Source organism: Nannobrachium achirus, assembly GCF_963921795.1.
Source record: "Nannobrachium achirus genome assembly, chromosome: 17".
Lineage (NCBI taxonomy): Eukaryota > Metazoa > Chordata > Actinopteri > Myctophiformes > Myctophidae > Nannobrachium > Nannobrachium achirus.
Genome location: NC_137824.1, coordinates 62,654,413 through 62,670,056, shown reverse-complemented (window position 1 = coordinate 62,670,056; position 15,644 = coordinate 62,654,413). Strand labels below are relative to the sequence as shown.

Below are 15,644 nucleotides of genomic sequence, written 5' to 3'. Positions count from 1 at the left end.
GGAACTTTCAGTTCCGTGTTTGCTTCACTTTCAATCCGGACAACTGGAGCCCTGGGATCGACCAATCAGGGAGCTCTGCTGATGATGAGGATGGACCAATCAGGGAGCTCTGCCGATGATGAGGATGAATGGACCAATCAGGGAGCTCTGCCGATGATGAGGATGAATGGACCAATCAGGGAGCTCTGCCGATGATGAGGACGGATGGACCAATCAGGGAGCTCTGCCGATGATGAGGATGCTCATGAGGAAGACCATGATGAAGAAGATCCACATGAAGAACCTGTCCATCACCTGCACGCACATACACACACATTATGTTACAGTTAGTGCACGTACATACACACACATTACTGTTACAGTTAGTGCACGTACATACGTTTGGTGTGTGCAATAGGATGCTACAGATGTTCTACCAGTCTGTCATGGCAAGTGTCCTCTTTTTTGGTATAACATGCTGGGGTGGCAACAACAGAGCAGGTGACACGTTTAACCTGAACAGACTGGTGAGGAAAGCAGGCTCTGTCGTTGGGTCCTCTCTGCAGGGGGTGGAGGAAGTAACCAGGGTGCGAACAGCGAGGAAGCTAGATTCCATCTTGGAGAACTCCTCCCACCCCCTCCATCTAGAGATCACCAGTTACTGGAGTAAGAGAGGAAACGACCGCTTTGCCTACCCAGGACGGAGATGTGAGAGACTAGGAAAATCTTTTGTACCGGCTGCCCTAAAGCTGTACAACGAGACACATAACGGACGACTGAAAAGGACTTCCTTCCTAACTTAGACCCCCTTTAGATTAAAACGGGCTTCACTGTAAACGTAATGATTTATAGCCGTTTGTGGGGGGTCATTTAGACGAAAATGGCGTTTGAGTGGTTATAGACACGTTTGTTTATCCAGAAACATATCTTTTATGGCTTTGTTTTATTTACAGTTTGGGAGATTCAAGGCCAACACAGCGGGGTGCACCGCGCTATTGTTTATGCAGTGACGCGGTGAAAGGCAAATCAAGCTTGTCGCTGACAGCTGCTGCTCTTCAGCGCTGCGCTTTGAGGGAGGAGTGATTTATTTTTTATTTTTTTGTCTCATCACGTCTCGCACCAGATTCGGAGGACACACGAACCAATAATCGTCAAGACTGAGGATGGTGTAGTGTGTGTGCTCATACGATCCGATGAAAAAATTATAATATCGTATTGTAGGCGAAATCTCTATGGGTTTTGTTACCACCTAGCGACCTGGCATGCAAATTACCGCATTTACGGACAAATTGCGTTTTCATCTAAAGACCACATAAAAAATTAAAACTAAACGGCTCTTAGCCGTTTTCCACGGAGCTCGTTTTAATGTAAAAGGGGCCTTAGACTGACGGAACCATTGCTGTATTGACTTTGACCTCTAAGGACCTTCCAGGGAGAGTGCTCATGTGCGTCTTGCGGTGACACGCTTCCTAGTTTCTTCTTCTCTGAGCTGTTTTTAGTTTTTTTCGCACTGATTTTTAACTCTTATCTATTTCTTTTCTTACGTCTCTGTAACTTTGTAAATAACTGTATACTGCTGTGCTACAACTGGACAACTGAATTTCCCCCTTGGGATAATAAAGATATCTATCTATCTATACACACACATTATATTACTGTTAGTGCACGCACATACACACACATCACATGAAGAACCTGTCCATCACCTTGGCGATCTTCTTCCACTCCGCCCCCTTGCTCTGATTGGCTCTCTGCTCGCGGTAACAGTTAGCGATGTATTCCACGTTGCGCAGCACCTGGGGGTCCACGGCCCCCCCGCCGGGGTGGGGGTCCACGGCCCCCCCGCCGGGGCAGCAGAACACGCAGGGGCCAAAGGTCACGCTGGGGGGGAGGGGCTCCTTCAGGTCCTCGGGGCAGCAGGGGGGCGGGGCCTGCTGCTGGGGGCGGGGCTTCACCCCGGGGTGCCGCCGGGGGCCGGGGGTCTGCGGGCGAGGAGGAGGGGGGCGCCCCCTACTGGCCAGGAGGGGGGAGGGGCAGCCGAAGTCCTCCTGCAAGGAAGAGGGTTAGGGACGTGTTTACCTGGTTACCATGGTTACTGTCGTAGATTAGAGTTTATCATGATTGATTATGTGTGACGTTATAGAGTAGATCATGTATTCATTGATTATATTAATATCCAGGTCTGTATGATGATACTAATACCTGATAGTTAGGAGTAGAGTAGATCATGTATTCATTGATTATATTAATATCTAGGTCTGTATGATGATACTAAAACTTGATAGTTAGGAGTAGAGTAGATCATGTATTCATTGATTATTTTAATATCTAGGTCTGTATGATGATACTAAAACTTGATAGTTAGGAGTAGAGAGGTCTTCAGTAGGCCTCAGTAACTGTTGTTTTGGTAAAGCCTATCTTGTTATGGTACAGCTCGTTCCAGAGGCCTTGAAGCCACAGTATAACTCTAGTGTCTGACCATTCTTCTTGGTAGAACTACTTTACCACTGACCAGGGTGTTAAACTGTACTTCTGTCCATGATATCATGTTTACATAAACTTGACCACACCACCTAATATAATCGTCTTGTCTCCTCTGTTTCTCATGATTATTGATTGATCTGAATTCCACCACATGACCATGGTTACCACCAAACAGAATTAGGGTTAGTCTCATGTAGTAACTATTACACAATCTGGTAACTATGGTTACCACCAGGTTAGTCTCATGTAGTAACTATTACACAATCTGGTTACTATGGTTACCACCAGGTTAGTCTCATGTAGAAACTATTACACAATCTGGTTACTATGGTTACCACCAGGTTAGTCTCATGTAGAAACTATTACACAATCTGGTTACTATGGTTACCACCAGGTTAGTCTCATGTAGAAACTATTACACAATCTGGTAACTATGGTTACCACCAGGTTAGTCTCATGTAGTAACTATTACACAATCTGTTTACTATGGTTACCACCAGGTTAGTCTCATGTAGAAACTATTACACAATCTGGTAACTATGGTTACCACCAGGTTAGTCTCATGTAGAAACTATTACACAATCTGGTTACTATGGTTACCACCAGGTTAGTCTCATGTAGAAACTATTACACAATCTGGTAACTATGGTTACCACCAGGTTAGTCTCATGTAGTAACTATTACACAATCTGGTTACTATGGTTACCACCAGGTTAGTCTCATGTAGTAACTATTACACAATCTGGTAACTATGGTTACCACCAGGTTAGTCTCATGTAGTAACTATTACACAATCTGGTTACTATGGTTACCACCAGGTTAGTCTCATGTAGTAACTATTACACAATCTGGTTACTATGGTTACCACCAGGTTAGTCTCATGTAGAAACTATTACACAATCTGGTTACTATGGTTACCACCAGGTTAGTCTCATGTAGAAACTATTACACAATCTGGTAACTATGGTTACCACCAGGTTAGTCTCATGTAGTAACTATTACACAATCTGGTTACTATGGTTACCACCAGGTTAGTCTCATGTAGAAACTATTACACAATCTGGTAACTATGGTTACCACCAGGTTAGTCTCATGTAGAATCTATTACACAATCTGGTTACTATGGTTACCACCAGGTTAGTCTCATGTAGAAACTATTACACAATCTCAGAATGTTTTATAGTCTCGAATGGCAAATTGCTTTTCTACCACTTCTACCATATAAATGAAAGAAAACACAAGTTGTAACTTGTGTTCCGAATCTGGTTGTTTGGGAGGCGCATTGATCTTGGAAATGTTACAACTGCAACACAACAGTGGGCGGGGTCCATGAGCCAACTCAAGGTTGTTGACTCATTTACCACTGTTTTAAGCCAATCAGAATCCAGTATCTGAACATGTGACCACAAAAAGTGATAGTTATTATAATGTATTATATTATAATGACCTGGTCGTAGTTAGGTTGAGAGGTACAGTTCTCTCTCATTTCATAAACCATGAACATCCTGCTCATCCAGTCTATGATCATCATGTTATATTATATATTATTATATTATAATAACCTGGTCGTAGTCTATGATCATCATGTTATATTATATATATTATATTATAATGTATAATAATAACCTGGTCGTAGTTAGGTTGAGCAGAGGTACAGTTCTCTCCTACTTCATAAACCATGAACATCCTGCTCATCCAGTCTATGATCATTATGTTATATTATATATTATTATATTATTATGTATTATATTATAATAATAATAACCTGGTCGTAGTTAGGTTGAGCAGAGGTACAGTTCTCTCCCACTTCATAAACCATGAACATCCTGCTCATCCAGTCTATGATCATTATGTTATATTATATATTATTATATTATTATGTATTATAATAATAATAACCTGGTCGTAGTTAGGTTGAGCAGAGGTACAGTTCTCTCCCACTTCATAAACCATGAACATCCTGCTCATCCAGTCGATGATGAGAACCTTGGCCCACTGAGGGACCGGCTTGGCCTCGGCTCCACAGAAATGAATATTCATGATGAAGATGGTGAGAGACGTCGACGCTGTGATCATCGTCATGGTAGCAATGTAGTATTTACCTGTAATACATAAACATTATATTTAAATTAAACTAATGAATATTCATGATGAAGATGGTGAGAGATGTCGATGCTGTGATCATGGTAGCAATGTAGAATTTACCTCTAATAAACATTGGTTTTAAATTAAACACATTAATTAAGTAGTATTTACCTGTAAATAAACATTCATGTATTTGGAACAATGATAAGACAATGTTTTAACATCCAACATGGATCAGGAGTAAATGATTATTAATTGGTGTCTTAAATTCATTCTTCTCTTTAGGTTTTGTTCTCCAGTGTACAGAAAACACTGGAGTAAAAAAACACATCCTTTTCTAGTTTTAGACAGGTACAGTTACAGTACCCAGTACGGTACAGTTTTAGACAGGTACAGTTACAGTACCCAGGTACAGTTTTAGACAGGTACAGTATAGTACAGTATAGTACAGTATAGTACAGTATAGTACAGGTACGGTACAGTTTTAGACAGGTACAGTATAGTACAGTATAGTACAGTATAGTACAGGTACGGTACAGTTTTAGACAGCGACGGAGACGTGTCGTCTCAAGCGAACTTGAGCCACGCGAGGCCCCGCCCAGAGCTCTAAAGCGAGCCAATCAACGGGACAGAACAGTAAATGTTGTTGTGGGGACAGCTTTTACCCAAACTGCCAATCAAAGTGACTAGTGGCCAATCACAGCGCATCTATTCCGGGACTTCCCAACCTGTTCCTGAAGACCAAAGGAACTGGCACACTGACCTATCAGAGGCACACTCTCTGGAGGATGGGATAGTAGTCATGGTACTGACCTATCAGAGGATGGGATGGTGTCATGGTACTGACCTATCAGAGGATGGGATGGTGTCATGGTACTGACCTATCAGAGGATGGTAGTCATGGTACTGACCTATCAGAGGATGGGATGGTGTCATGGTACTGACCTATCAGAGGATGGGATGGTAGTCATGGTACTGACCTATCAGAGGATGGGATGGTGTCATGGTACTGACCTATCAGAGGATGGGATGGTGTCATGGTACTGACCTATCAGAGGGACGCTCTCAGAAGGAGGCATGCTCTCCGCCACCATCATCTGGAAGACAGTGAGAGCCAGCAGCACAGTGACCCCTAGAGACACCTGGAGGTATTACACACACACACACACACACACACACACACACACACACACACACACACACACACACACACACACACACACACACATAGAGTAGAGTGATATAGAGTATATGTTAGGGCTAAACCTTCTCTCTGCTATCAGCAGGAAGTATGATAGAAAAATATTAATATCCAGTCAGGGTGAAGTCAACCATTTATTGAAGAAGATTCAGCATCAGAGAAACAGCATTATCAGCATCAGAGAGCTCTGGCCTGCTGGCCAGAGCTTTGCCCTGTCGGGCAGAAGACTTTCTCTGTTCCATTATCATACAGTTCTTATAGTCCATTCTGACAGAGATGCTATTCTAAACATGTTCTTATAAGGATGTGTACTAAAGATAAGGACAACATACAAATAGGTACACACGGCACAGATTTGCTGACAGAGTGAGAGAGCATGGATGGGGGGAGAGAACTCAGCTGTTAGAAAGACAGTTGAGTTGGATTAGCATGTGCACTTTGAAGGCTAGTTGACCGTTCATTCAATGAGATTGAATGGAAGGAAAACAAGTATATACACACTATATAAATATTTTCTACCACATTCCATCCTTTTTTTTGTGAATGAATAAATCTATTCATTTACATACAACAGGATATTTATAGAGTGCCAAATCAATAGACCTTTCAGACAATTACATGTTGATATAGCAATTTAAATAATTAATTAATTAATTCACTATTCCCGACTTCGTTAATAGTTAATACTTGTGCATTACTTTTACGTGGATTAAGATCGTCTGGCAATAATCACTTTACGACTTTTTCATGCATGGTCAATCACAGTTCAAACTAGACTTGTACTTAGTATCTTATGTTTTATATAACATTACCAACTGGCTTGCTTGTTTGCACTGGAATATGAGAAAGTTAGAATTTAGTAAATATGAATCTATATTTGTTTGTACTTTGAAACTCTGTTTTACAAAATCAAGAGCCCGCATGCTCTCCCGTCCTAGAGAATATCTTTCGTCTGGTTACGGTAATATTCTATTTTTATCCTAGTCCGGAGCTGCCCGACAACTCTGCAATTGTTGGAATACCAGAGTTTAGACCATAAAACCAAATATTCTCACATTAGTGGCAAATGCCTTGTTGACTCATATTTTAGATATCAACTTTTAGCTAATATTATTCCTATATAAATTACTCAGCTTAATATCAAACACATAGTTGTTGTAGTCTTCATGGCGTCTCTCCGTTCCTCCCATCTTCATTTGGCTAATGGCATGTGGCGGTTAATGTCTTTGCTGACTGCGATCTCCACTGGTCTGGTGGGGTCCAGCGTCCAGTGGCTCTCACACCGCATGTGTGTCTCCTTGGCTTGGTCTCCTCCTACTGTGGCAAAAGTCTGTTGGTGTTCGACGTGGTGTCGATTTCGTCACCTCCACTGTCAACCTGTGTTGTTTCTTGGTGCCCGACTTGCTCTCCATGTTGGTGAATAGCAATCTGCCCTCCTTGTCACCACAGGCTGCAGTCATCACAAGATTATTGTTAATCTGTGAGGTCTCGACCTTGTAGATCTGCTTGAAAGTCAGTTCTTGTTGAGTTTGCATAGCTGGCAAGTTGCTTCTGTAGTAGTCTCCTCTTTGTCCTTCATGGTGGTGGACCTGCTTTAGGTCTGCTTTCAAAAATCTCCTTTTCAAAAAAAATTCCTTCACCCCAGAGTTCTTTTGACCAAGTATCCATCTATGGTAAAGATGAAATATTGATCCACCCAGGGACGCCAATTATGATAGAAAAATATTAATATCCAGTCAGGGTGAAGTCAACCATTTATTGAAGAAGATTCAGCATCAGAGAAACAGCATTATCAGCATCAGAGAGCTCTGGCCTGCTGGCCAGAGCTTTGCCCTGTCGGGCAGAAGACTTTCTCTGTTCCATTATCATACAGTTCTTATAGTCCATTCTGACAGAGATGCTATTCTAAACATGTTCTTATAAGGATGTGTACTAAAGATAAGGACAACATACAAATAGGTACACACGGCACAGATTTGCTGACAGAGTGAGAGAGCATGGATGGGGGGAGAGAACTCAGCTGTTAGAAAGACAGTTGAGTTGGATTAGCATGTGCACTTTGAAGGCTAGTTGACCGTTCATTCAATGAGATTGAATGGAAGGAAAACAAGTATATACACACTATATAAATATTTTCTACCACAGAAGGTAAACGCCCAGCGGAGCCAGTATATGTGTGTGTGTGTGTGTGTGTGTGTGTGTGTGTGTGTGTGTGTGTGTGTGTGTGCGTGTGTGTGTGTGTGTGTGTGTGTGGTGTGTGTGTGTGTAGGGTTAGGGTTAATAAAGTATTATGTATGTATATATTAGGGTACCTTCTCTCCGCTATCAGCTGGCAGGTAGAAGCCCAGAGGAGCCAGTATGTATACATTAGTGATGCGCGGATCGACCCGGTGCCCCCACCCGCCCGCCAACCCGCCCGCATGCGGGTGGGTGGGTCAAGGTTTTCAGACTCCATTGGCGGGCGGCGGGCGGGCGGGTTATCACCACTCTCATGTGCAAAACATAAATAAGAATAATCACCTGTTCTTATTTGCCCTTTATTCTTAACTCATATAGTGCCAATCCCGCGAAGACTCGTGAAAAGTACTCGAGTACCTGGAGTGCCAATCCCGAGTATACTCGTGAAAAGTAATATATTACTGTAACGGCGGATACATTACCGAGAAGAATGGCCGGAGGTCCGGAGATGAAATCTGTCGCTGATTTCGCATCATCACGGCTCCACGAGCACAAAATAGTCCCATCCATAACATTGAGGTGGACGGGGGATCTCATCTTTAATGTCCATTATCTCAAAACTACACTTTAGAAGCTAGGATGGAGGCAGATGCTCGCTTATGTTACACAGTTATAAAAGCTGCGGTCCGCCATTACACAAAATGGTGTAATGGTGATGCCAACCTGAGACTGGCATCGTGGACTTTATAAGGCCTATAAGAATAAGAATACTACGTTTGAATACGAGCATGACGAGCGAGCGAGTTTTAAAATGCGCCAGAGAGGAGCCTTGGTGCGAGGACTGTCCCAATTCCGCTCCTGTTGGGGCCGCGAACCACAGTTTGCCAACATTTGACACAACGTGAGCACAGCAGAGAAGATGCACAAACAATTCAGCGTGTGTCGCTGATCAGGATTTCACTTATAGGCCTATGTCTCTGTCATCCACACAAGTCCGTTTATAAATACTTTGTGTCGGTTAAGTTATATAACCAGACAGTCAACAGATACGATTTGAAACACAACTTTCGCAAGTGAGACGGATTTTTTGACTGAATGAACCAACCACGCTCACCTCGAGACTCCAGTCGCTCCCATCTCTCCAATCTGGTGATTAATCAATAACCAACAGGATTTAATATTGTCCGTCTTTTGCTGTCTGTTTAAAGTGCGAGGCACTGTACCTATAAATATGATTGACATAAAACCTGAAACGCCATTCCTTACCCCGACGATGCCCCAGAGAGAATGAATGTCTTTGAATGAATGTCTTTTAGGCTAAACCCCAATTTGAACAACACGTTTGTTTATTTAGCCCATGACAATATTGTGCTACTGTAGACCTTTCTGTAAAGCGACTTTGGGTACTATAAAGATGTATATAAAGATGAGCTATTGTGGAGATGATATATCATCTTTTTTTTTAAATGCGGGTTGCGGGGCGGGCGGATTCGTTGATTTATATATTGTTCTGCGGCGCGGGCGCAGGCGGGTTACGTTTCGTGCGGGCTGTGGGTCGTGCGGGTTATGAAAAAAAGCTGACCCGCGCATCACTAGTATACATACAGTATATGTACCGGTTTATATTAGGGTTAGGGTCAGGCAGTAGTATGTATACATATATGTATATATTAGGGTACCTTCTCTCCGCTATCCGCTGGAAGGTAGTAGTATGTATATATATATGTATATATTAGGGTTAGGGTTAATAAAGTATATATGTATGTATATATTAGGGTACCTTCTCTCCGCTATCCGCTGGAAGGTAGTAGTATGTATATATATATGTATATATTAGGGCTAGGGTTAATAAAGTATATATGTATGTATATATTAGGGTACCTTCTCACCGCTATCCGCTGGCAGGTAGTAGTATGTATATATATATGTATATATTAGGGTACCTTCTCTCCGCTATCAGCTGGCAGGTAGTAGTATGTATACGTATATATTAGGTTACCTTCTCTCCGCTATCCGCTGGCAGGTAGTAGTATGTATATATGTATGTATATATTAGGGTTAGGGTTAATAAAGTATATATGTATGTATATATTAGGGCTAGGGTTAATAAAGTATATATGTATGTATATATTAGGGTACCTTCTCTCCGCTATCCGCTGGCAGGTAGTAGTATGTATACATATATGTATATATTAGGGGTACCTTCTCTCCGCTATCAGCTGGCAGGTAGTAGTATGTATATATGTATATATTAGGGTTACCTTCTCTCCGCTATCCGCTGGCAGGTAGTAGTATGTATATATGTATGTATATATTAGGGTTAGGGTTAATAAAGTATATATGTATATATATATTAGGGCTAGGGTTAATAAAGTATATATGTATGTATATATTAGGGTACCTTCTCTCCGCTATCCGCTGGCAGGTAGTAGTATGTATATTACATATATGTATATATTAGGGGTACCTTCTCTCCGCTATCCGCTGGAAGGTAGTAGTATGTATATATATATGTATATATTAGGGTTAGGGTTAATAAAGTATATATGTATGTATATATTAGGGCTAGGGTTAATAAAGTATATATGTATGTATATATTAGGGTACCTTCTCTCCGCTATCCGCTGGCAGGTAGAAGCCCAGAGGAGCCAGGAAGGAGATGAGGAAACACGGCAGCAGGAGGTTGAAGATGTAGAAGGAGGATCTTCTCTGCAGAGGGACAGGAAGTGATGTCAGAGTACCATCCATACATTACATACATGCAATAGGACAGGAAGTGATGTCACAGTACCATCCATACATTACATACATGCAGTAGGACAGGAAGTGATGTCACAGTACCATCCATACATTACATACATGCAGTAGGACAGGAAGTGATGTCACAGTACCATCCATACATTACATACATGCAGTAGGACAGGAAGTGATGTCACAGTACCATCCATACATTACATACATGTAGTAGGACAGGAAGTGATGTCAGAGTAAAGGGCTCTCCATACATCGACCGAAACCGAAGATTTGGGTCAAAAGGTCCTTTTCGACCATAAAATTATATTCCTCGTGACTTCTGAAAAGCATTAGACTGAATGAGAGTTCGGAAATTTGCACGTCGGGAAATACAACTCACGGAACATTTGGGTGGAAGTATAGACAGGCCTTAAAGGGCCTACACCATGCTTTTAAAACTATATTTTTTGTATAAATATATGCTCAAAATTGAGTCTTAGACAGACAGGTTTTAACCCTCAACAAACACTCTGACCATTCTTTTTGTTTGTTCTAGCTCTACTATAATGAGGCTCTCCAGCTGCAATACCAAAACGGCCTCTGTTTGCTCAGGGGCGCATCTAGTGGGGTTTTTCCACCCCTCCCCCCTCCCCTCCTCTTCACTCCTCCCCGGACCCCACGTTGACAACAAATAATGTTAATATTGGGCCAATACAAAAATAGGATAATGTTGCAGCTCTGATTAGCCTACTGTAGGCCTATGTTGTATGTTATAGGCCTACTGTCAAATGACACAGGGCGACCGTTGCTAGACCAGACATTACAGAAAGTTAATCTACATTAGACAATCAACCCCACCTGCATTGTATTTATGTATAAAAAAAAAGTAAAAAAAAAAAAAATTGAAAAAAAAAAGTTTTTTTGAAAAAAAAGGTTTTTGAAAAAAAAAAAGGTTTTTGAAAAAAAAAAGTTTTTTTGAAAAAAAAAAAAAAAAAAACGGGAATCCATGTGACGTCACACGGATCAACTCTCAGAACAGCACTGTTCTGAGAACCCGTGGAAAGCTTTTCATCTCTGTCTTCCCAAAACCAGAGAAAGACACAATGGTCAGAAATAGGACTTTGTGAGGATAGAAGGTGCCAGTGGGACCCCAAAAAAAGGTTTTAAAATAGAAAAAGTGAAAATTCATGGTGTAGGTCCTTTAAAGTGGGTGTTCAGTCAAATAAAGATGATAACAAGGGTAATCCCAGTTTGTCATACAACAGAGTAATGTATTATTAACCAACAGACAAAATTTGAATGATGAAAAAATCTTAATTTTTGAAAAATTATGTTTCAAAAATGTGTGAAATCCAATACATATTTTTCTGGCCTTTCTGCCAAGGGCTGTAGGGGCGTGGCCCATGTACAGCATGAAGCCACGCCCACTCATGGAAGTATCTGCTTCCGTTTTCAGGGGTGTTAAAAAAGTACTTTTACTCAAAAAAGTAACTAAGTACATTTACTCAAGTACTCTAATTAAGTATAATTTTGAGGTACTTTGACTTGAGTAGGCTATATATTTTTTTTCCAAATTAAAAAAAAAGAAAAGAAAAAAGCTCACAATGTGTCAAGCTTGTAGATCTGCTATTTTCAAAATATTTGATGCATTTGAAAACTTTTGCAGTAGTAGTGATACTTTTACTCAAGTAAAATATCACTCCAGTGTTTCGTGTCGTCGTCACAGGACGTGCAGACAGCAGACACACACGCACGCACACGCACGCGCATGCGCACACAGACAGACAGACAGACACACACACACACACACACACACACACACACACACACACATACACACACACACACACACACACAGATCTAGCTACTGTGTAGAGAGAGGGACGTGGCTAATGCTAGCAGGCTAGCAGCAGCTAAACTCCGTGGAGGCGCCTGGATTAATGCACTCGCGTGCGTGTGTTTGTGTGTGGGGTGTGTGTGTGTGTGTGTGTGTGTGTGTGTGTGTGTGTGTGTGGGGGGGGGGGGGGGGGGGGAGCACTGCAGCAGCAGCAACAACAGTGGACGTTACAGCAACAGTGTGGACGCTAGCGTTAGCGACCAGGCTAGCTGGAAGAAGGGAGGAATTTGCCTAGTAACTGATCTCATAGGCTATTCAGTAGCCTATCAAATGTAATTAATTAATAGCTATCACCGTGATGCGCACCACGGTGACAAGCATTAAAATATGACACCCCAGTTATAATTAAAAAACGTAAAGCAGTCTTATATCACAATGCTGCAATATAAAGTTTGTTTTGTTTATTTGAGTCAAATTATACATACGGTTATCAGAGTTTTATTTCTCGATAGCGATCGCTGAACATTCCATACATGACAGGAAGTGATGTCAGAGTAGCATCCTGCCTGCAGTAGGACAGGAAGTGATGTCAGGGTACTATCCTACCTGAAGCAGCACAGTGTAGGTGATGTCAGGGTACTATCCTACCTGAAGCAGCACAGTGTAGGTGATGTCAGAGTACTATCCTACCTGAAGCAGCAGAGTGTAGGTGATGTCAGGGTACTATCCTACCTGAAGCAGCAGAGTGTAGGTGATGTCAGGGTACTATCCTACCTGAAGCAGCACAGTGTAGGTGATGTCAGGGTACTATCCTACCTGAAGCAGCACAGTGTAGGTGATGTCAGAGTACTATCCTACCTGAAGCAGCAGTGTAGGTGATGTCAGGGTACTATCCTACCTGAAGCAGCACAGTGTAGGTGATGTCAGGGTACTATCCTACCTGAAGCAGCACAGTGTAGGTGATGTCAGAGTACTATCCTACCTGAAGCAGCAGTGTAGGTGATGTCAGAGTACTATCCTACCTGAAGCAGCAGTGTAGGTGATGTCAGGGTACTATCCTACCTGAAGCAGCACAGTGTAGGTGATGTCCGGGTACTATCCTACCTGAAGCAGCACAGTGTAGGTGATGTCAGAGTACTATCCTACCTGAAGCAGCACAGTGTAGGTGATGTCAGGGTACTATCCTACCTGAAGCAGCAGAGTGTAGGTGATGTCAGGGTACTATCCTACCTGAAGCAGCAGAGTGTAGGTGATGTCAGAGTACTATCCTACCTGAAGCAGCAGTGTAGGTGATGTCAGGGTACTATCCTACCTGAAGCAGCACAGTGTAGGTGATGTCCGGGTACTATCCTACCTGAAGCAGCACAGTGTAGGTGATGTCAGAGTACTATCCTACCTGAAGCAGCACAGTGTAGGTGATGTCAGAGTACTATCCTACCTGAAGCAGCACAGTGTAGGTGATGTCAGGGTACTATCCTACCTGAAGCAGCACAGTGTAGGTGATGTCAGGGTACTATCCTACCTGAAGCAGCACAGTGTAGGTGATGTCAGGGTACGGGTCGGAGCAGCATCCGTACATAATGACGTTCTTAGTGGCTGGCATCCCTCCCAGAACCCACTCCACGTTTTCCACAAAGCTGGAGAGGTCTCCCTCGTCCATCTCTATGGAGATGTCCACCTGTTGGGGGAGGGGCCATTATAACTCTATAACATTATAACTATGGGTTTAATGCTAACAGTATGGGCCATTATAACTCTATAATAACTGTATAACTATGGTTTTAATGCTAACAGTATGCTTAGGGTTAGGCTTAGGGTTAGGGTTAAGCTAAGTAAGCTGGAGCCAATAGACCCGCCCACTCTCTGAGTGGACGGCTTCTCTTGGTCTGGAATTAGCATATGGCGCGCATCTTTATGTCGGTGTCTTGGCAAACCGACCGGCACCGACCAATGAAATCAATGCAAGACGGAGGAGGGGTGGATCTAACTTTTGAAAATCAACAGAAATAGTGGAGGGAGGGGTGGCTCACCAGAGTTCTTAATTACTCCCTTTGAACTTCAAAAGGGTTCTGAACTGCAGTCAGTGATTGAGCCATACAAGCTTGTGAGTGATTCTCTCTAATCAATGAAACATCAAAGACAATGCCTGTCATAGAGGGGAGGGGGAGGGGAGAATGTTTTGTGTACCCACAAGTCAAACACAACCCCTCCCACCAGATGTCTTGTGATTGGAAATTTCAAATTTTAAATCCTCTCCCCTTTGAAATCTCAACACAATGGGACAATGTCAGACTCAACCCTAACCCTAATGGGACAATGTCAGACTCAACCCTAACCCTAACCCTAACCCTAATGGGACAATGTCAGACTCAAGCTCCAGCGCAGAGTCTGAAATCAGGCTAGAGCAGAATCTCCATATTTATTAAAAGTAGTTCACACAAAAAAATGACTTATTTTCTATGCAAATCTAATTGATGGATCAGACACTACAATACTGTACTATGCCTTACAAGACTTACATCCATGTGTAATGGATTCTAGATATTCAAAATCATGATGGTTTAAACAGACTGTGGATGTCAGGACACCAGATTGACAGATTGTGGCAGTTTTGTTTTGATGGTGAATTTTAAAACATCCTCCCCAATAACATGGAACATTAGACAGAATGATCATCGGAATAGATCACCATGCTATGCTAACAGCAGGACCTGGTTTCCATTATAACTCTATGGTTGTAATGCTAACATAATGCTAAGCTAACAGGACCTGGTTTCCATTATAACTCTATGGTTGTAATGCTAACATAATGCTAAGCTAACAGGACCTGGTTTCCATTATAACTCTATGGTTGTAATGCTAATATAATGCTAAGCTAACAGTACCTGGTTTCCATTATAACTCTATGGTTGTAATGCTAACATAATGCTAAGCTAACAGGACCTGGTTTCCATTGTAACTCTATGGTTGTAATGCTAACATAATGCTAAGCTAACAGGACCTGGTTTCCATTATAACTCTATGGTTGTAATGCTAACACAATGCTAAGCTAACCTGGTTTCCATTGTATGTCCAGGAGCCAAAGGTCAGGTTGCACTCCTGGCTGTCGAAGGGGAAGTAGGAGACGTCGACGCTGCAGGAGGACTT

General features: G+C 42.2%; 1 protein-coding gene across 1 annotated transcript in view; it reads right to left on the bottom strand.

The window, feature by feature from the left end:
• Positions 1–213: 213 nt before the first annotated feature.
• LOC308302597 (neuronal acetylcholine receptor subunit alpha-9-II) overlaps positions 214–15,644 on the bottom strand; it is a gene marked incomplete at its 3' end in the record, with an annotated part of 19,707 nt that continues 4,276 nt past the window's right edge. The window contains exons 4-10 of the mRNA XM_080746853.1: positions 15,552–15,644; positions 14,020–14,175; positions 10,535–10,636; positions 5,597–5,690; positions 4,363–4,565; positions 1,675–2,027; positions 214–283 (exon numbers count right to left, since the gene is read on the bottom strand). The exon at positions 15,552–15,644 is cut by the window's right edge and continues 88 nt beyond it. Coding sequence (XP_080602979.1) covers positions 214–283; positions 1,675–2,027; positions 4,363–4,565; positions 5,597–5,690; positions 10,535–10,636; positions 14,020–14,175; positions 15,552–15,644 — 1,071 coding nt within the window. The remainder of the gene's footprint in view (positions 284–1,674; positions 2,028–4,362; positions 4,566–5,596; positions 5,691–10,534; positions 10,637–14,019; positions 14,176–15,551) is intronic.